General features: G+C 33.2%; 2 protein-coding genes across 2 annotated transcripts in view; both read right to left on the bottom strand.

The window, feature by feature from the left end:
- LOC130656840 (proteasome subunit alpha type-6-like) overlaps positions 1 to 21,636 on the bottom strand; it is a 69,977-nt gene that overhangs the window by 41,560 nt on the left and 6,781 nt on the right. The gene's annotated exons all lie outside the window — the stretch shown is intronic.
- LOC130656837 (paired amphipathic helix protein Sin3b-like) lies at positions 1,992 to 15,440 on the bottom strand. Its single transcript, XM_057459778.1, has 21 exons — positions 15,194 to 15,440; positions 15,038 to 15,104; positions 14,023 to 14,103; positions 13,661 to 13,720; positions 12,538 to 12,584; positions 11,556 to 11,775; positions 10,877 to 11,068; positions 9,893 to 10,727; positions 9,135 to 9,507; positions 8,869 to 9,037; positions 8,697 to 8,792; positions 8,533 to 8,598; positions 7,811 to 8,104; positions 7,391 to 7,574; positions 7,049 to 7,155; positions 6,419 to 6,601; positions 6,016 to 6,099; positions 5,848 to 5,942; positions 5,186 to 5,311; positions 3,639 to 3,777; positions 1,992 to 2,432 (listed from the first exon to the last, which is right to left on the bottom strand). Exons 1-21 carry the CDS (start codon positions 15,418 to 15,420, stop codon positions 2,148 to 2,150), a joined length of 3,930 nt encoding a protein of 1,309 aa, XP_057315761.1. The 5' UTR covers positions 15,421 to 15,440; the 3' UTR covers positions 1,992 to 2,147.

Here is a 21,636-nt window from a genome sequence, read left to right as displayed (position 1 = left end):
AGAGAAGCACGAAGAACAAACCAGGCAAAGAGAAAAATTAAGACAGAGTATCAGAGAAAAATATAAGCTTGGCAGTAACGAGAATGAAGAAATAAAAGGCAAGAAAAAAAGTAAAAAACTTAAGGAAAAAGATTTTCATAAATATAAAACAATGCCTTCTGAAGATAGAGAGGGAAAATTAAAGGTTGATTCATCAAGGAAAGAAAATGGCGCTGTTAAACAATTTAATAAAAACATGGAGGAGCTATCACATACAAAAGAAAAGAAGGAATGTGTAATATCCTGAATATATAATTTAATGGCAAAAACCTTTCCGAGAGAGAATTTAACAATTTTTAGACTTTTTCAATGAAAGTTTGCTTTGGAAAGTTTTTTCAGTGTAGCTAAATATATAGTTAAACATTGTTTAAATACATGATAATTTCAAAAAGGGGAAAACTGCTATATATAATAACTTTATATACTATTTAGGCAATTTTCTTTGTAGTCCTCTGACTGTTTTAGATCCAATACTTTTATAAAGACAACGGTTAAAAAGATTTATATGTTTTTATGTAAAAGTTTGGGTTAATTCAGAAGCCCTTGTTAAGTAGAATAAGAATTAGGCTTTTCTCATATATACAACTGAAGTTATCTGAATATATTTGACCTCAGTTGTCCACGATCAGTATTAAATTGGTCATTTTCGACAAGTTTGAGGGAAAATATCCCCAGATGACTTGCCTTATTTATACTAATTTTATGCATAATAATTTGCACACAATGGCAAACGTATTCATTTTTGTGCAATAACAATAACAAGAAAAAAAATTCAGTTTCTTGTATATGTATAAATTTAAAAAAGACTTTTCACAATGTGTTTTATTTCTGGAAAAAATTATACTTTTGCGAGTATTATTTTTTGTGCAAAGCATTGGGTGCATACTTTTTGTTCTAAATTTGGTGCACCAGTTAACTTTTCTGCATGAAAATGTATAAGTTTATAAAAAAGTGGCATGTAAAGGACATAATTTTGAATACACTAAACATTGTCAAAGGGTCTATTGTATCCTAAGTTTTTGTAAAATCTGCCAAACTAAATTCCTGCGAAAATTAATTTTTTCCTGTCCACCAAGTGAAATTCCAGCCAAAATATGCTTTACTCTCTATCTCCTTTAAAAAAATCTGATTGGTAAGAAAATAGGTTTTTTGTGAAAGTTTTCCATCTTAGTATTTGAGGATGAACGACTTCTATTTACATAAATTTATGATTGTGAGGGGACTAGGCAACCCTGTAGAATAATCATTTTAGCGCTTTCTTAAGAACTCTGGAATAAATCTAACTATGTAACAATAAAGTATTTTACTTTTTTTTACTTGTAAATTTCCTTATAAAAGATAAGGAGCCTAACAGTCAGAGGACCATGTTAGTACGATGTTATTCCACATGAAATTGAGCTTTCAAGACTATAAGTATGCTTTGATTAGAGTTTCAGTTTGTTTTCTTTAGGGAACAACTTAAACTGTAAGTAGGTGTATTGCCGAAAGTCTGCCCTGCAAATGTTCCTAAAAACAAACTCCGATTCAGCAATATTACCTTGATGCCTCATGTTCTTGGGGAGCAATTGTGGAAACATTATTTCAAGGTTTCTGTTACTTCCAAAATTGTGGAGAAAACTCCAGGAAATTTTTTTTACAATAGAGAAATTTGCAAAAGTGTTTAAATTTTTTATTTAGTAATTTTATTAGTTCTATACAGTATATAATTATTTTCATGAATAGAAACTTTATTTATCCATTAGTTATATTGCGGGAGGTGAATTTCTGTTAAACAAAGTTGACTTTTATTATATAAGATACATTTTATTAAAAAAACCTTTCCAAATTGATAGCCAAATATTGAAATAATTTTACCAATGTATATATATTATTTAATATCTTATCTTGGTTTTCTAGATTATATTCAAAATTTTTTTAACGTTGTATTCAGAAATAAACTATCAAAACACCACTTGTTTTACTCTTTCTTCAAGTTTTATATATATACAAAATATAAGTTCAACTCAGTATGTTAAAATATACCTAAGAAATTAAATACATGTACTTTCACTGTCCCTCTTCTTCATCCATGCGGAAATATGATAAAAACAGCGTTCAAAGGAAGTCGTTCAGGTTGTTACTGTGGATGTTGTTTTAGTTGCAGTGTTTATAGTAGCCGCAAGTCCTTGTTTAAAATCTTTTGTGTACACCACTGAGTATTTATTAACACTGATACCACCATTCTCACTCGAAGCCTTTGTAGTCAGGCAAGGCAACATTTCTTCTACGTCAGACTTTCCATTTAACCATTCCTCTGTTTGTCTACATTGATCTCTTGTTGTATTTTCGAGCAGCCAAGCAGAATGCACATTCGAATAAGCTGCGTGAAGTTGAACATTGATTTTAGGATGGGACTGAAATGTAAGACAAGGTTATGTTACGAAAAGTTGTATCAAACACAGGAAATATGTAGTAACTTACGCGGATTAACTTTATCAAATTCGGATCATTTGCGATAAATAAACCACACAAAATTAATCAACGCAAAATTTTTTGTCATTCGCAAATTTTTAATGAAAAAGTAATCGGCATGCTTGTTTCCTCTTCCTGTCAGTTATCCTTCCTTCACGAAAATTTATCCACGCAAAATTTTTTAGATAAGCTTATTCGCGAAAATAAGTCAAAGCGAAATTTTTCAAATCTGGCGATTCGCGAAAATTAATCCAAGCGAATTTTTTAACGTTAGCTGGCATTCGCGAAAATTAATCCACGTAAGGTAATTGACGAAATTTTAGTCAACATTTTTATTCTAATAAACACGTGAGATTTGTTTATAACATTTTGAATTCAGTTTGGATGTTTTTTTACTTTAAATTGTAGATTTTTTGAAAATTTACCCGTTTGGTATCTTTAAAATGCTTTTAAGCAAGAGACCTGTTAAGTCATTATTTCAATTTTCCTAATATTTTGCGAGTTAGTAGTTGTTTCTTGTAAAAAAGACGTAATGTATCAAAAAGTGTTTCCAGCAATAATACCGGAAAAAAATCATTTTGTTATTTTGCTTTAAACATTAAAGGATGAAAAATTTAATATATGAAAAATACTTGTTTTTTCGTGGGGTGACAATTTCGCGAATTTTAGCTAAAACCGCAGAATTACGTTCCTGTAAAATACTTCAACGTTATCATTCGCGAAAAAAATGACCTTCGAAAAAACAACAATGTTAAATGTACACACTATAGTGAAAAGGAGAGCAATCACCTTAAGGTAATTTACGTGTGGTTGTAAACAAACAGAATTTCGCGAGGATTTGATTTTGCAAGTCAGCTATGCTTAAAATTTTCGCGAGGATTTATTTTCAGGAGTCAAATTTGTTTAGGTAAGTTCAAATTTGATTTTCATAAAAACAAACAACTTCAACGAAAAATCGCAGAAACTTTTTTTTCTGGTTTTTTCAAGCCAATAAGTTATTGGAGCTGTTTACGTGTTTTTTCTCATTGATATTTCTGTGTTTTTTTGTCTAAAAAATTGTTCACTCCTCGAAAAAATTAGGCTTAATTCGCAGATATTTAAGAACAATTTACGCATGACTTTCACAATTACAAATTGTGCGTCCCTACCTCCTTTGCTCTTCCAATAGCATTTCTCCTGTACATGAAATCACTTGTTCCAGAAACATAACGCATTTTGTAGGAGTTTAAACTGATCTTGCATTCCAATCCGTTTAACATGTACACGTTAGGGAACAGCTGCGCCTCTCTAAACACAAAGCAGAATTAAACCGAGCTAAAAAAACACATTTGTTACCAAAAAACAATGTTCTAATATGTACTTTTAAGTATCGAAAACATGGCGTACTTTGTCATGTTAGTTGTAAATGTCAGCAAACTGCTTATATCAGGCTGTAATTTTTCAGAATGCATTTTAAAAGTACTTCTGTGTACTGATAAAGAGAGTATAGGTCGGAAAAAATTCTTAAGGCCAGTTTTCTCTAAATCTCTTATTTCATTTCATGTCGTTAAGAGAATCTTTTTTTTTCGATTAGATATTTTCGGGAAATTTAGACACGAAAGCCATTGGATATTTTCATCAACAAAATTTTCCCCAGTACAAAATGCAATCCCAATTTCCGACAGTTCAGTCGCGCCATATTTATAGCTTCTTATTGAGAATGTTAATTGAAAACCAGAGTTTTAGCCTATGAAGAGAAATTCGTCATATAACAAAAGCCATACTTTTTACCGTAATCTTTCTATATACACTTTTTTACTCGACTTCCTATGCTTGTTAATGTTTGTTAGTATACTTAGAAACATTGTTATAAAAAATTTTTGATGACGTTATTCACTTCGAGATGACGTCATCAGAAATTTCCGATCCCGTAAAAAAGCTACAGTGAAGCATGAACTTTAGAATAAGAAAAAGGATTGTAAACGTTTTAGATGTGTAAAATGACATGATACAAGTATAAAAAAGCTAAAATAAGACTTTGAACTGTTGACAAGGGTATTAGAACAAGAAAATTGTTTTCGGTTTTCTTTTGACCACCTTTTAACCGATGAGTCACTGGGCGGCACAAACGACGTCATAGCAAATTTTGTTGAGTATCCTGAAGGAAACTGAGAGTAATTAAAAGTCACCAAATTTCAACCCCCATAAAGGACGGGTCCCGCAAATATCCGGACAAAATCGGGTCAAAACAACCCGCAGTTTAGCCGCCATAATTTTTGAGGAGTGGCTTGTCATAACAAGTGCGCCCTATTTTTACAAAGATTGGGCGGGGTCGTCAGCCACCAATCGCGGCTCAAGTTTCCAGAAGCTGATTGTATTGTTACATATGTGCTAACTTATTAAGCAAAAAGAAACTACACAATTTACAGGAACTTGAAATTGTGTAGTTTTGGATCATTTTCGAAAAATCAGACGGCTCTTACTTTATTTTTAATGAAAAAAAGAACAATAATTTAAGCATGATTGTCCTGTTTTTGGAACTTTTAACATCTTAAACTTCCTTCCCAGCTACTTCAAAGTTTGAAATATCGACAGCAACCTACAGATCACTTTTACCTAATTTTCGGGAGGACAAAATTTAGAACGAAAAAAGCGTTGAAGTTTCGTTTGTCTGCTACCACAGTGTGCTATTAAAAGAATTTGCAATGATACTCACTTTTCATCTTGTTTGTTCTCACAAGGTTCATCTTTAACCGTTTCTTTTGCATCTTCTTTACTTTCAGCGGCTTTCTTTCCTTCAGTTTCTTGTTCAGAAATGCGTTTTTGTAACATTCGAGCGTTTCTGCAAAAAAATGTATAATCAGCACGTTTATCATCATTGCATTTATCACGAGATTTTTATCGCTAAATGGTACAAGCTTAAAATTTTAGCAAATGTGTTTAAAAAATATTTTTAAGTTCCACGCCCTTCAGGCACATGAGGGCAATAATTTCTTGTAGTTTTCATGATGAGGCCTGTTTTTAAGTTCATTTTGCTTGGATTCCTTTTTTTTGAATTATTCTTATTTTTGCAAAAGTAAACGGCAAGTCGTAGTTTATCTATATAGAAAAAAAAAATCAGATTAAAAAACTAAGCAAATATATATATTGAGTTTCCGCATGAATTTTATTTTTCGAAATGTCAAAATGTCGAAATGTTTTTTTTAGGAATGTAACAAAACTGGTCAAATTTAATCTACGCAAAATTAAAAACTCGACTGCCAACTGCCAACCTTACAGTTTATCCTGGTTACGAACAAAATTAACCTGGTTAATTTGGAAGGAGATACACTACCTTTCAAAATACAACACGGTTAACAAAAACATCCTTCACTTTACCTCAACAAAAAGATTGGCTTTTTGCATAAATGTTCTTTTAGTTCTGGCATGATTTCCGTATTGCCTACATACTTCTCCACATATTCAGACCACTTCTAAGGAGAAAAAATACAATCATAACAGCTAACGACTACGTAGGCCGATTTAAAAGAGAAGTTTAAAATATACCTCAGCTTCTGCTTGGTCTTCAGATTGATCATCTTCACTTGGTAAGAGTTCAATGCTCATTTTGCAAACACCTTTGTCTTTATACTAGAAAAAAAATGTGTACACTTTTTCTTAGTTTCAGTAAAACGCGCTAAACTTGGAAAATTAAAGGAAAAAGTAAGTTTTTCGAGTAGTCGTCGTAACACATTAAAAAAAATCAAGGTTAGGTTACACTCCATGTTAAACGAGGGTTAAAGGGGTTAATTAGGAGTAGACGTTTATTTCCGCAACATTCGCACGGATTTTTCTGTGTAATTTAATTCCTCTACACTCTATAGCTATGACATTACGACGATATCAAGGAACGCATTAAGGTCTCATCACTTTGAACGCCAATTCAAATCTCGAACCGCAAGGTACTTACAACACAAGCTTTAAAACAGTTTTCATCCAACAATAAGCTTTCAATTCTCTTCTGGTAAGCAAGTTCTGCGCCAGCACGAGCAGTTGCAGTAACAGCCGCACCACCAGTAGCCTCATTCAGTTTTTCCTCTTTATAAAACTCCATTATCTTTAAGCTGACGTCATCAGTGACTAAGTTATGAAGCTAGACGAATAAGACATTTTATCGATGAGCTTTTTGTCGTAATGACACTTATACCCTTTACTTATATTACACATTAGATATTTTATGCTGATGTCAGCATAGAACGAGGATAGAAAATTCTTATATAGTTTTCTAATTTACCATGTGCCGTTAAGGATATATATTTTACGTTGAATTTTCCAGAACTAAGGACCGTTTATCAGTTATTTCATAAGTACACCTTTTGGCAAATCTTGAGACATTATAAATTGTCGAGTTTTTTACATTTTAGGGTTGTAAAATACCGTAATACGTGCACGTGTCACATGAGAGAAAAATAGAAAAATGTGAACCCAAATAATTTCTTATATACAAAATTTTTGTTAAGGATTCTGAAACTGTAATGGATTTAGGGGGGAGGGGGGCTGTCTTTAAAATACAACGACTAACTAATAATCAAATCTTTACCTGTCTCACAATGTTTTGAATGAGTTTATCCATAGTGAAAGACACATAAGCATTTACACCGAATGTTTCACGTAACGTATCCTCGTATCCATTCGGATCAAGTTGACCTAATTAATAAAGAATTATAATAAGTTTTCATCAATCCATTATTCAATATCAACCGTGTCTGCACGATTTCATAGTCATGCTACAGACACACGAAAAAGCAAAAAAGGAAATGCGAACCCGTAGATTTTTTCACGGGCTACTGAATGAATAGTTTTTACACAGCTGTATAAAAAAGAAAGTTGACTGTTAACACTAAATATAAAAAAACTAAATGTAAAAAGAAGATCAAGCTACCGTCTAATAAATTTTTGACCATTTCAAGAAATGTGGGATAATATTCTTCTACGTCTGTCAAGCCGGCCTTTTTCAAGCGTAAGGCTTCAGCAGTACCTTCCCGTCGATATTTTTTGTCGCGAGCATCAAACTTAGCCATCTTCATTGCTAATTTATACATCTTCAAGAGACGTTCACAAAGCATCTAAATAAATTTTATAGACCTCATATATCCGACAATACAAATACAACTTTTTACATAAACTAAAATTATGCAAAATCAGGTATATTACAAGCCTATGCTCCATCACTAAAAATTAACACAGCCAAGACATTAATTGAAAAAATTCTGCAGCAAAAATTGTGATAAAAGCTAAGTTATCTTTGGATTTCATCACTACGTTTCTTAGTGATGTTAACTGACAACACAACAAAACATACTTGATGCAATCTCAAGATGGTATACCAAGTGTTGTTCACAAAAATCATGTTATACACATCGTCAACATCTGTCATACTGACATCATTCGTTGTGGCTGTTTTCTCGTCTTTTTTCGACATCTCGTCTACTTCCTGCTCATCGTCACTGAGCTCACCTCGTGGCGCAAAAAACAACTCTTGAAGAAATTGAAGCAGGATAGTTTTGATTTTGGTCTTGTCATCCTTGTGTATTCCTGCTTGCCTCTTCATGTGATGGATGATCAATGCTGAAGCATCCTCGAGAGCTGATTGGTCCTAAATTTGACAAGACAAAGTCAGTTTAAACACAACCACGTTAGGCATTTTTAAATACCAAGGTAGTTCTACAATCCTCCACAAAGTATATTGAGGAAAGTTCGCATATTTCGATTTTTTTTTCAAACAAGTAGTTTTAAACAACATCTCCATACTAGATTCACGCAACTTAAACTTGCTTAGATCTCGACTCTCAAAATGTAATAATTGTTGCTGACGTCGGCATGGCCATGTCTATCAAATTTCGGGGCCTTTGTGGGCCTTAACGTGGATTATTCTGTAAAATAGACGTCATAGAAAGTGCGCACTGAACTACGCATCTAAAAATTAACACTTTGGCTGAAAAAATGCCATTGTCTCTATTATATTTATGTTGAGAGGGTTGCCATTCTTTAAAAAACAAAAAAAAGAAGCCAAGAAATACCAACCTGATATGTGCATGTAATATGCGGACCAGAGGCCTCTGCATTTACGTCGTCCATTTGGTCGGATCTCTGAACAGGACACAAATCAATAAACAATAATAAAAAATACTCTACAGTCAAGACAAAAAAATACTCTACGATGGAAACAACAATAAAAAATCTTTAACCTCTTCAAATATTTGCTCGATGTCTCTAATAAGTGATTTTGATCGTATAGCCTTCAAGTCATTTTGTTTGAAATTGATGCCTTGATGATCCAAAGACTGCAAAAAAAAAGATATAAAAGTTACTCGAAAATCAAAGCATCACATTTGTTATCAAATCAACAAAGAGTTTCACCTTTAAGTAGTATTTCTCATTCTGATCTCTCCATATTTTATTAAATTGCTTCTGCGCAATTCTCCACTCTTCATCTTTCTGTTTCAAACGTTTTAACACAAGAGGTATGGCCACGTGGGGTGTCTTCTTCAAACCATCGATTATCTCAGGTGATTTGTCTCCATAAATCCTAATAAATAAAAAAATAAAAAATAAAATAATAAATATAATATAATGCACATCTAATGAGACATTTGCTTCTGTTAACAAAGAATCAGCACAAATACCTGTAAATGGCCTTTCTGTGGATGGCATCTGAAGTTCCCCCAAGACTGTTATCCAATCGAAATTTCTGTTGCTCATCAGAACTCATTCGTGATAATTTCTTCTGGACACCTTCCAAAACTTTGATCGTCGTCAGGTTCATCTCTATCACCACATCTAGCTCAAACCTTTCATCTTCGCATTTGTAGATATGCTCCTCATATTGCGTCTTTCGAGTGCCTGGGAACTGGGTGTCTTCAGACCAAGACGGTAAGGAAACCCACGTGTCATTGAGCAGTTCTTTGCAAAGAACTGTGCGCCCTGAACATTTCGGTTGTGTGTAACTTTTTGGCAAAGCTCTATAGCTTGCACCGCTGCGTTTACAAGATGCGAAATCTGAAATTAAGTCATTTTTAAGGTTAATACACCCTCCTCCAGTTTTATGTTTCTTTGATATGACAAATTTATAAATATTTTGTTATATTTATGTTTAGTATAAAATTTAAAGCACGTGTATGTATATTTTCAACACATCCAACCTCAAAATTAATTGTTGGGTGGTATTATTTTTACCGCTTTTTAGCAACTTGTTAACCACACCTTGATTTCAAAGTGAATACAACATACATTAAAACTGTTGTTGCAGCTCAACATCAAAGGAGATAAATTTGAAGGTCCGTCAACATTGTAAAATATCAAACTAAAATTTCAATAAATATAATGTCCCATTGACATCTACAACATTGAAGCATTTAGACAATTAAACCTAAAGCAAACATACCAATTTCTAAATGTGCTAATTCTCCGCCTGTGCCACGATCCTTAAAACCAGATATGTTGGTTTCTGTTTGTTGATTATCCTTGTATCCTAGGAACATCTTAAACCAGGTGAAAAGGTCTGGGAATTTACCAAGGAAAGTGGTTGCCAGCTGAACGAGTTCTGGTCGTGAAATTACCTCTTGATTAAATAAAACAAGACAGCGTAGAAAATTTTCATACACATCTGGACTTTTTAAAGCTTTTCGAACTTTCTCGAAAAACGCGAATTCACTTAGATTTCCATGCTTGACAGCTTCAGCCAATGATACGTCTTTCAATGCTGACTTGTGTCGCTTCTTCCCATGTTTATCTCCATTTTCCTTCACATCAACATCCATCGATTCGACCTTGACAGAGTTTGTATTGGACAAAGAAGAAGGCAAAGACTTTTTGTTTTTATTAGATGCTGGTTTGCTGGAATTGCCAGAAAGTGGGGTAGACTTTTTAGAAAGTGGCTGGTACGAAGATACAGCATTGCTGAGTGATACAGCAGCTGAAGCATTGAATGACGAGCCAGTTGCGTCCGGAAGAAACTGACTAAATTCTTGCAACAGATCTTCTTGTTTATTGAAAAGTTTAGCAACTTGTTGATACACTTCAGAAGCTAATTTTCCCTCCCGGTCATACACCTCTTGCTCTTGCAGTGATCTTCCAAACTGGTCCACTGCGTTTTCCTTTATAGCTTTTTGTTCGGTCTGGTAATTATTTAAGATATCTAAGAACTTTTGATAGACCTCTGGCTGTCCCTGGAATCTGTTTTTAATCTTAGTAACATAGTTGATGGCATGATGTTGAGCCTAAAGTAAAAAAAGAAAACAAGATGATATTCAAAGTACTGGTTGATTGCAGGCTGAGTACGAAAATAAAATAAATTATTATTAACCACTACTTTCACTCAGGTCTAAAGTATAAAAAGAATAAAAACGTAACCAAAAATTACTAATACCTGTGTCTGTGACTGAACACCAGGAGAAGGTAATGATAAAGCCGGTAATGCTTGCGCAGTGGGAGATAATGGCTTTGCTGGTAAAGATGTTGGTCTTGTTGGTGACTTTGAAACAGTGGTTGAGGGTGATGAGGTTGGTGGTATTGTAGTGGGCAAACTTGTACCACTTGCTGCTGCTGGAGCTGAAGGAGTCTAAAATGCAGAATATAGTTAAGTCATACTTTTTTACTTTTTGCTGGAGAGAAATCTCTTTTTTTGTCGCGTAATCTAGTTTACTGTTTTGTAAAAAATATTTACCTTATTTCAAACACATAATGATTTGAGATTATATCTATCACAAATACAGTTCTTGTTTAGTAAAAAAAGATATATAATGAGATGAGATGATCCTTTGATCAAAGCTTGATGACAAGAGAAGTATCTTAAGTCTTTGCAAAGACAAACAAAAACTTAGAGAGTTTGCACACTTTGCTTAGAAGAAACACACGTTCACGTCTCAAGATTTAGCTAAATATGACCAGTCAAAATGGTAGGTTTTTAGATGAAACAACTTATCAACTGATGTGTACTTCTTACAACAACAAAAAATATCAACTCAATGTGACAAAAATTACTATCACATTTTAAATAACTTTTGCATTGTACAAATGTCTTAAAAGACCCATGAAATGTTACTTACTTTATTTAGATTGGGTTGGGTTGGAGCAGCGATCAAACCATTACCAGAAATCAGGTGTGTTGTTGTGCCAGTGGGTGCACACACATTGACTGTGTTTATATCTGTCAAACTTACTTCAATTTTGTAGCCCGGTGGCAAAAATGTATTGAAGCCAACTATTAGATCTGGATGTCCTTTAAACAAAGCTGACACACGACTAATTACTCCAGGAGTGTCAATACTAAAAATAAAAGAAGAGCCAATGAAGGCTAATGAACATGCTGGAAAAAATAAGTTACTGGCACATTAATAATAAAGCAACAAATATAGGGAAAAACAGTTCACGGCTATCACTTTAAAAACAAGAACCACATGTGGAATTATTGACGTGCTTGTGTTCATATGTTTAATCTTTTAATAACTCGAAATTTTAAAGTTTACAATGATTGCCTATTCTTTTTAAAAAAATTGAATATAACAGAAAAACTTTTGAATTGATTGTCGTTTAGTTTTGAAGGGTAGCTATTATTTCCATTTTTTCCCTTGCATCAACAATTCTATATTTGAATGAAAATGCATTTTTTAAAAAAAGGATGTTATTTCAAGCCAAAATAATATGCCCAATTTTGCATAAAGTTCTATTTCTCTACGTTTTTACATAATAAAATATATTGCAATTTCATTAGCTGTGAAAACTTTGTATATCGCACTGTTTTATTATTATAGAAATATCATGGACAAATTAATCGATCAACTATAAATTTAATGTTATGAGTATTCCACAGGCAATACAATTAAACAAGGGTATGGACAAGTTCATGGTGGCAGAAGTATTATGTTTGTTGTCTAGTTTCTTTAATGAAACTTTTAAAATTCCCACCCTCATAGGAAAATTAACCACAAACCGTTTTATGAGAAGTAAAAAAATTAAAAAAAAATTACTTCAGGGTCTTACAACTAGTATACTACTCTAATCGAACATTGTTCATGATGACTAACTTACGTCTGAGACTTGAACTCTTTCATTATATCAAGAAACTCATTGTACACCTAAAAAAACAACAATAAAATGTATGATATACAACACTACAAATAACATGTACAACACTACAAATAATGATCTTAATAATGATACAAATAGTGTCATCTTGTTTAAAGCCTTTTTCAGTTTTTTGTTCACATCGCTTGGTACCTTGTGTGAATAATCTTGAAATTTTGAAATCTTGTAAAAGTGGTGGGTGGAATTTCTACAGGTATTCATTTTGTCACCTTTTTAAAGTTAAAAATACTTTAAAGTTCAATGTTATGATGTTGCCATGGTCTGAAAAAGGATACATAATTAATGCATGTTTTTCAAAAGCACCCATTTGTAAAGTCATTCTTAAACTGATGGTTTGCAATTTTTTTTGTTTACAAAAACAAGTGCTCTTTAATGTTTACACTTGAATTAGCTTTCCCAACTTCACTAAAGCCATTATTAAAGTTAGGCGAGAGATTTTTGCACATGCACTTCACATCAGAACAGAGCTGCTAAGGCTACATCATAGCTTGTTATTTTAAATGAAATTTTAAACCCTTTATTAACCAAGTGCAGCACAATTTCAGCCCAATATGAATGAATTGTTTATAGTATCTTAATATTAGGTTAATGCAACACCATATGAGAATGCACTACAATTGTAATTACTAACTTCCTATACCCACACTTATATACTTGTGGCTTTTATTGCAGATGTTATAAATATAAATGTGAACTGAGTCATATAAAGAGCATGTGCCAACCTTAAGTTATCTTTTACATTGTTTTTTTAAAACAATCATTTTAGTTGCATAAAATTTTAAACCAATATAGCGATGATAATACATCCATGTTTAGGATGTGCTGTTGGTCGGAAATATATTCTTTTGCAAATTATGTGATGACTGAGTGGTTGTATTTTTGCACATTGATATGTTATGCTTCTTTTTAGAAATTAACATTCGTGAACTGTATTTTTTGAAGCTCACAAAAATAATTAGGGTACTAATGGTAAAAAGGACTGGAACAACAACATAAACATACTATAATGATAAAATAAAGATAGCTAGTTAACTACTTTAAAAATTGGCATACAATAAATACTTACTTGAGGTTGGTTTCCAAACTGAAGCTTAACTTGATCTAAGTAGGATAAAGCATCCTCAACCTTAAAATATAATTATTTATAAAGCAAACCACTATCATAGCCTCAGTTCTTTTTCTCTAAGAATCTCTTTTTTAGCCAACAAACTATATATGGTGTGGGCCTGTTTATGTTGTGTCTGTTTACATTATTCGCAATGTACACAGTTGTGAGAGTAAACTTCCAAAATGTATTTTGACATGCTGAACCTTACAGAATCAATTATATATTTGAATTAAGTGAGTAAAAAAGCTTTATATTTTTAACAAATGAACAGCAGTTTAACCTTGCCTTGACTAACCAGAGATGTACATATTTATGCTAACCTTTAAGCGTTGGTACTGCTGTTGACCAGGTGTTGGAGCATGTGCTGGGTTTGGAGTTTGAATGTGTGTTTGGTAATTTTGCTAAATTAAATTCAAAAGTAAGTAAAATCATTTTATATCTTTGACCAGTTGTTGGTCTGCATATATACGCTTAAAGTATCTAGTGCACATTCCATTTTGGTTCTAGGAATATCCACTATCTTCGAAAATAACTTCAAGATACATTTTTAACACAAATAACAACTTTAAGGAAGACCTATAAACTGCTTTTAAACTCAGCTGAATTTAAAAGCAGTTTGAATTTAGGTTAATGTTTTTTGCAATGCAAGCATTTCCAATGCAACAAGTACACAAATGTGATCACCAGTACAAATGTAAGAGTGAGGAAAATAATTCACATCTAGTGTTTATTAAAAATAATACTCAAATGTCCAGATTTCCTATAGGTTATATATTTTTCTTTTTTTTCCCAGTTCATCCAACTTGCAAAATAATAAAGAGGAACCTTTTTTGAAAGTATTTCACCATTTACTCGTTTGAGGCACAAATAATCAATGGACAAAGATATACATAAGAACAATAGTTATAGGAGATGGGGAAGGGAAATTTAAAATAATGCTAAATCACATCAAATTACTTGCAACGAAATAATGCATTTATATACAAACTCATTTTGTTTAAAAACAAATCCATTTTTGACATTAGGATAAATGATTTTTAACATGTATGCATTCCCATTGCTAGATCCCAACATTAATTATCTGTCTTACTGGCGCTTACCACATTGCAATCTTACTCAAGCTTTGCAAACCTGTGAGTCACACATAGGAATCCCTATTAAGGTTTTATGTCATGGGATTAGGAAACCTTACAAATGATGGAATAGCCCTTTTATTCTTATTTCATTTATTCTTTCATTAACCTTTTGTTTTTCACGAGTCTGTAGCACCACAAGAAAATCACACAGACACATGATTACTAAATATTTATCTGAAGACCTCGAAATACTACATACCTTTGTAGAATGTACTGCAGGTTGTGAAGGTGGCAAATGGCTAGGAGCAACGGGTGGTGGATTAGGCCTAAAGCACAGAAAGATACATAAATCAATTAGAAGTTTAGACATTTTTATTCTACACAATTATTCTGGACAAGACTATTGCTAACGTACGGAGCAGGTCCACTAAGATGTGAGGTGGAAAATGGTGGTCTTGGTAAAGTATCTCTCATTTGCTCAAAACTATGTGCCAACTGTCCAGGTGGAGCTAATACATGGGGATATGGAGCTGCATGTGCAGGAAGGCCAGGTGTTGGAATACCAGGTGGCCCAGGTCTGCGTCCTCCAAATACGTCAGTTTCATCATGGCTTCGTTTCATAATACTTTCCTTATAATACATAAATCATAGCATCAAAAATACACATTCAGCACTTGTCACTACGGCAAACTTTAAATATATATATTGCTTTTGCAGATCCACACACACCAAATATAAATTTGGTGTTGTTTACATCTTAAAGACAACTTTCCAAGTGTAATGTTTTGATTTTTGTTTTTTCTATCATCATTAGTACGTAATGAGTGGACGGCTAGTAAGTAAGTTAGACTTTATCAATTGGCATTTGCATGACTTTATTTGCAAATAATATCCCGCAAATGCCAAAACCGAAAGAGCTTACTGCTGAAAACGTAAACCATAGAATTCATCTATATTCATCTTGTTTCTCTAGAATATATTTAGCTACAGTAAAAACAAGAAGAAAGAAACATCCTCTATTAGCTTAAGACAGTGTGGTCCTGCATTTTCAAATTCAACTGGTGAAATACAAAACCAGCCTAAAATTAAATAAATACATAAAACAAAATTATTTCTCTTCTCCTCCTGATATTTTATTATGAAATAGCAATGAGTGGACGTACAGGTATAGTAAAAGGGTGTAAGTAATTTCTTTTACCCTGTCTTCTCATCACATTGAATGTTTTTTTAATGATGCTAAAATAAGAGGGGAGGGTGGGCAGGTCAACAATCTCTTAGTGTTTAAATGACGCTAAAAAATCCAAAATCTATGTGAGTGCTCCCTAAGTCATCTTTGTTCTAGCAAACTTTCAATTATTTTGCTTTGCAAAACTAGAAAGTATTACAGCAAAAGTCTTTGGAATGGCAAAATAGGCTAGGAATAGACTATTAAGCAATATCTGTACTGTAAAGTATCTACGGACTTCGTTAATACACAGAGAAGACAGACATTTATGTTAACATAAATATATGCATTCTTATTTCGTTTACTAACCCTCCGTCATAACCAGAGACTCAAGTCTAACATCCACTACCACTGCTCGACATTAAAAGAATAAATTATACATCATGGTAATAAATGTTTAAAAAATATTGTTTTGGGGTTGATTCCGGTTCTCCGGGCAAAACTTTTAGGTTTTTTTTAAAACGCCAGAAGTCCCCAGTGGATTTTGTGGCGTTTCCGGTGACTCGGCACCCTCGTCACAAATATAGTACTAAATATATATATATTTAGATCATATAAGGGAAGAGTCAAAAATCGATTTTTTCAAAAAAACCGTCATTTCGACGTTTTGAGGGGAGGGGGTTTTGACCATGACGTTTATCAAAATATTAATTTTCCTTTTCAAAAAGAAGTAATCAAATATCAATAAAACACTTGTTTCTTGGAAAATATACAATCAGCATTATAAAATAGCTAGATATAGTACATAAACAAACTCATCACAACACACAGCCTACCAGGTAGGCACTACGAAGAAGATAATCTGCAGAATATACTTTGAAGCACGATAGACTCTGTGGTACCTCCGACTCCATTCAGCGATTCGGTTTGACGTCCTAACAATTTTTATGGAGGTGAAAAGTTTCTGTATTTTTGGTGAAGAGAGTGCAAAGCTAGACACATTTTGGAGTTTTAGAACAATGTTAGGAAGTTTAAGCACAGATAATTTTTTGGAGCAAAATCTAGATAGCTAATCATCATTTCCAGACAGATGGTTTTTGTGGTTACCTTTCGTTAGCTTATTATTCTTCCATTTTTACATTTTTTAGCATTTTTTGCCCTACGAATTAGGTTTGTTTTCACCCTGCAAAATTTTAAAAATGGTGGATGTAGCACGAATGTGATTTGCCAATTAAGCAAAATGTCAATCATCACTACCGTCAATGGTCTTTATAAAAACAATTCAGTTTTGCGAAGTGCCCAATACATGCCAACTTTGTATGGGATAGGATATCTTATTTGCTTTGATTATTTTTACAGTTAGTTGGTGCGCCAAGGCCGGATGGAGGCTTTACGCTTTGCACGACTAAACATATGGAATGCAAAAGATGCTGGAAAATGGCATATTTGCATTTGGGAAATACAGGGTGACCACTAATAAAATGAGAACAAGAGTAAGGATAATTAAGGAGACAAATTGACATTTTTTAAGGATATTTTGTTGCAAGCAAGAACAAAAAAATAAAAAAATCAGGATAATTAAGGAGATATCCAATTTTAGTTCTATATCTTTAATGTTACATACTATGTTCTATGATAAGAAAATTTTACGCATTATACAATAAACATAGAAAATATAGGATTTCAGATAACAGAGAAATATGTCTTATTTTACTGTTGATGAACAATCCATGAACGCATTTCCAAAAAAGTTACAATAAAAAAAAATAAGAAATTAGGAGATTAGCTAAAATTTCAATTTTTTAGGTATATATATATAAGTACTTTTAAGGAGATTTTCTTTTTCTAAGGTTATTTAAGGAATCTAAGGAGTGGTCTACCTGAAATATTGAAAATTAGTGTGATGCTTCTGCTAGAGGGAGGGGGTGTTGAAAATAGAACGTCGAAAAGACGTTTTTTTGAAAAAATCGATTTTTGACTCTTCTCGAGGTAGGTTTGATGGAATTTTTGTAACTTAAAAAATCGATGTTAAAAGCCTAAGGAGAGATATATGGCCTAAACAGACTACCATAGCCAAATTTGTAGCTGTCCTTTATTTCTTCCCTTACTACATACTCTTATGTTTCATTTGCTGTATTATATTAAGACAAAATTCGGCCTTTTGAGTGTTAAAACTTTTGCGTTGAGACAGGTGCTAATAATGCGGGTTCTGTAATATATGTAGCTATAGCTATACATCTTCTAGTTTCTTGCTCACCGTTTCACACGTCAGGGTGGCCACTCAAAATTAAAAAAAAATCCAAGAACTAATCAAGAACAATTCAAGAACAAAATATTGGTTTTCAAGGACAAAAATAATTTTTAACAACTTCAACAAAAGCTAATATCTTGATCAATTCACTGACTTTATACATCAATATAGCATAATCTGTGATAATTTGAACAAAATAAAAGAGTGTAGACATGTAGAAACCTTGATAATAAAGTTGATATCGTTCCAGAAATCATTCTTTTAGGAGTACATAGCTACTTTGTGTACAAGTTTATAAATACTTATCAGAAAGCTAGAATTATATAGTAACAAAAGTGTAAAACTAAAAATAACAGAATATAAAAGTCACAAAAATAACAAAGTTCAATAAATAGTGTTCTTCTCTTCTTGTTTCTAAAATCTATTTATCCAGTATTATGGAAACGGTCCAAAGGATTCTATTTCTTGTGTTTTATAAAACTTTAATTCTCAATTAAAAATAGAACATATATTGTATTGTATAAGAAGATCTTCAAATTAGAAAATGAACCAGACAAAATGACGCTAATATGAAGCTAATAAATAATCCATATATCTTGAAATAAACTAATGTCAACAAACTACGAGTATTATAGAGGTTATTAGTTTTTGAGATCTTCCTCCAGTTTTTTAATAGCCTCATCTAAATCCACCATTGTCACTTTTTTCTCTGTAATGGCTTTTCTGAATGCATTTGCTTTCAGAAACATAGCAATGTCATGGCTAACCTCGCCCTCATCAAGACAGTTGTTCATATCTTTGTTCAATGATCGAATACATGTATCTACCTCCATTCGTTTGCGTTTCACACTATCAATCTCATATGCTATTATCTTTCTCTTGTTATTCGCTGCTTCATTTTCTTTTGATTTTTTTACTTCTTCAAGGGCAAATACATACCTAGAACGGGCTGTTTTACATGATGTAACCATTTTGGCAGTGATTTCAATATCATGCACATCTTTCTTGCAACACTTTAAGGCATCATATACCAACCGCTGAGCACATAGTGACTTGTTTTTAAGATTTTCGATAGTGACTTCTTTGTTGATGCTGAATCCTCTCTCGATCTGGCTTTGTCCATGTGAAATAGTGAAGACCATCACCATGACTTTCCATAAATCTTTGTATTTATCAGAACCGTTTAAATACTCACGGTAAAAATGATCCAAAGGATTATCAGAAAGGCTAAAGCCAAGAAACTTATCTTTATGAGTCTTAGCTGTGCGTGAGATGAACTCCTCCAACTGCAACTTGGCATTATCTGCTTCTTTTGAATTGATGTGATTTGTTGTGTAAAACTTGTCCACGACCTTTTCAAACTTAAGTAGACAGTTTTTACTTTCAATCATATTCTTTGGAACAAGACTAGACAAAGATCGAACAAAAAGGTGTTTCAATGGCGATCGTTCTTGTAGCTTTTCAATAATACCTTTAATAAGTGCAGCACATTCTCCTTTAAACTTCAACTTCTTTGTCAAACTGGCTTGAAGGGACGAAAGCAAGGTTTTGGTGGCAGTTGGTAACTTGACTAATTCCGGTGGTAAATGATTCTCTCGTTTCTGCAAATCAATTTTAATTAAAGAATAAGCTGAATCAGCTTCATCAATAACGGTTTTCCGAATGAAAATCTTCATTAACCGACGGATAATATTTTCTAATATTTCCGAAACAAATGGCATCATTGGATTATCCGTCTGGAATTGCTTCAGATACGAAGACATCATGCTGGCTACATCAACAAAGAATTGTAACTTTACTTGCATAAACATGTCAGTGTGGTGGGTGACCAAGGTGTCATACGAACTGTTTTTGCTTGGTTGTTTTGATTTGCATAAGGTTTGATAATGCTTTATGACATTCACAACATTTTCCCAAACTTCCTTTGCTCGGATGGCAACAGGTTCATCCTCAACCCAGCGTGTCTGGCAAAACATTATTGGAAAAACATCTGATTTGCTTAACTGAATATATAGATCTCTTCGAGCTGGGGAATCATTGAACAGCTTCCAAATGGCCTTTAAAACCTTTTCCAATTTCCAGCCAGTTGCTTTTACGCCAGTCTGAAAGGCTCCGTGCACCACGTGTAATCCACACGAACCAACATCAATAATTTGGGGATATTCTTTCTCAGTACGATGCGATTTTAAATTTTCATAAACTTTCCAATTAGTGTTTGGTCCGTCCATGGAAAGCATGACCATTGATTTCTGGGGTAACGCATCAGTTGCTTGAAGAATCTCGTGCAAGATGTTATCTGCATTTGGGCGCCTGAAAAACCTTGAGGTTAGGTAACGTGTCTGGACTTCATAGAGATTTTCATTCCAGAAACGAATCTGAACGTCCATTTGTTCTTCCTGTTTATAATGATTCAAACTTTCGTCAAAAAGTGTGGAATAGGTTGGCGAATTTTTAATTTCTTGGAGCAAGATTTCCATGAAATATGGGGCTAATCCATGTACGATGTAGTACGCACATTTCGTTTTTGATAACTGGAATGACTTTGCTATGTCACTGTCAGGGAACATCACACAAAATAGCTGGTTCAAATTCAAGCAAGAACGAAATGAATGATGTGATGTTAGTACTTTCAGAGCCCAACGAATTTCAGCATGGGAAACTGCTAATGTACTCATCATTAAATCAATCTTGTTAGTGGCGGGGGAGGCGTCTTTGCTTGATGATGGCTTTGGAGGGTTACTTTTGAAGAACAGACCAGAAACTGGACTATAGTTTTTCACATTCACTTGATGCTTGTTGCCCTTAGAATGCGATGCTAAAGCACTTTTTCCCATTATAGTTATGTCTATCACTGTGTTACAAAGTCTACACAATGCTTTGTGTTTATCTGGTCCCCTTTTCAACCATATTTTAAACTGTTCATCGCTCAACCAACTTTCATTAAAAATACTTTTTCCATGCATTCTGGTACTTTTTTTACTAGACATTTTTTTACTATTCTAAAAAGATTTTTCATAGAATTGTAAAAACTCAAGAACATTCAAGAACCAAGGGTGGAAAACATACTATTTCAAGAACAATTCAAGACCAAATAAAATTCAAGAACATTCAAGAACATTCAAGGTTTTCAAGGACGAGTGGCCACCCTGCACGTAACCTGGACATCGTAGCTAAAACTAGCATTTTTCACCCTATAGCTAGCTACTGACAGCAGATTTTTAACCATTTAATGTTGTGTACCGACTTCAAACAATGGCTAAAGACTGCAGGTTGGAAATATTTTTATATATAGCTAGCTAATTTATTGCAAAATGCTGTGCTCTATGCTGCTTAGAAATCCTGCCATCTTTTCTTTGCTTCACGATTATTCCGCCATGTCTGGTTATTTGTAAACAAGAGGGCTGGGAACAACGAGATTTGAAAATAATCTTGTAGCAAAAAC

This window comes from Hydractinia symbiolongicarpus, chromosome 9 (genome assembly GCF_029227915.1).
Source record: "Hydractinia symbiolongicarpus strain clone_291-10 chromosome 9, HSymV2.1, whole genome shotgun sequence".
Taxonomy (NCBI): domain Eukaryota; kingdom Metazoa; phylum Cnidaria; class Hydrozoa; order Anthoathecata; family Hydractiniidae; genus Hydractinia; species Hydractinia symbiolongicarpus.
This window is presented reverse-complemented; position numbering and strand designations above follow the sequence as displayed.

Bases quoted from the DNA above. Each gene is read 5' to 3' on its own strand.
- LOC130656837 (XM_057459778.1), bottom strand. From the start codon at position 15,420: ATGTATTATAAGGAAAGTATTATGAAACGAAGCCATGATGAAACTGAC. The intron at 13,721-14,022 runs GTTAGCATAAAT...TTATATTTTAAG, and splicing joins AGCAGTACCAACGCTTAAAG to GTTGAGGATGCTTTATCCTA. The intron at 11,069-11,555 runs GTAAGTAACATT...TCTGCATTTTAG, and splicing joins CCCAACCCAATCTAAATAAA to ACTCCTTCAGCTCCAGCAGC.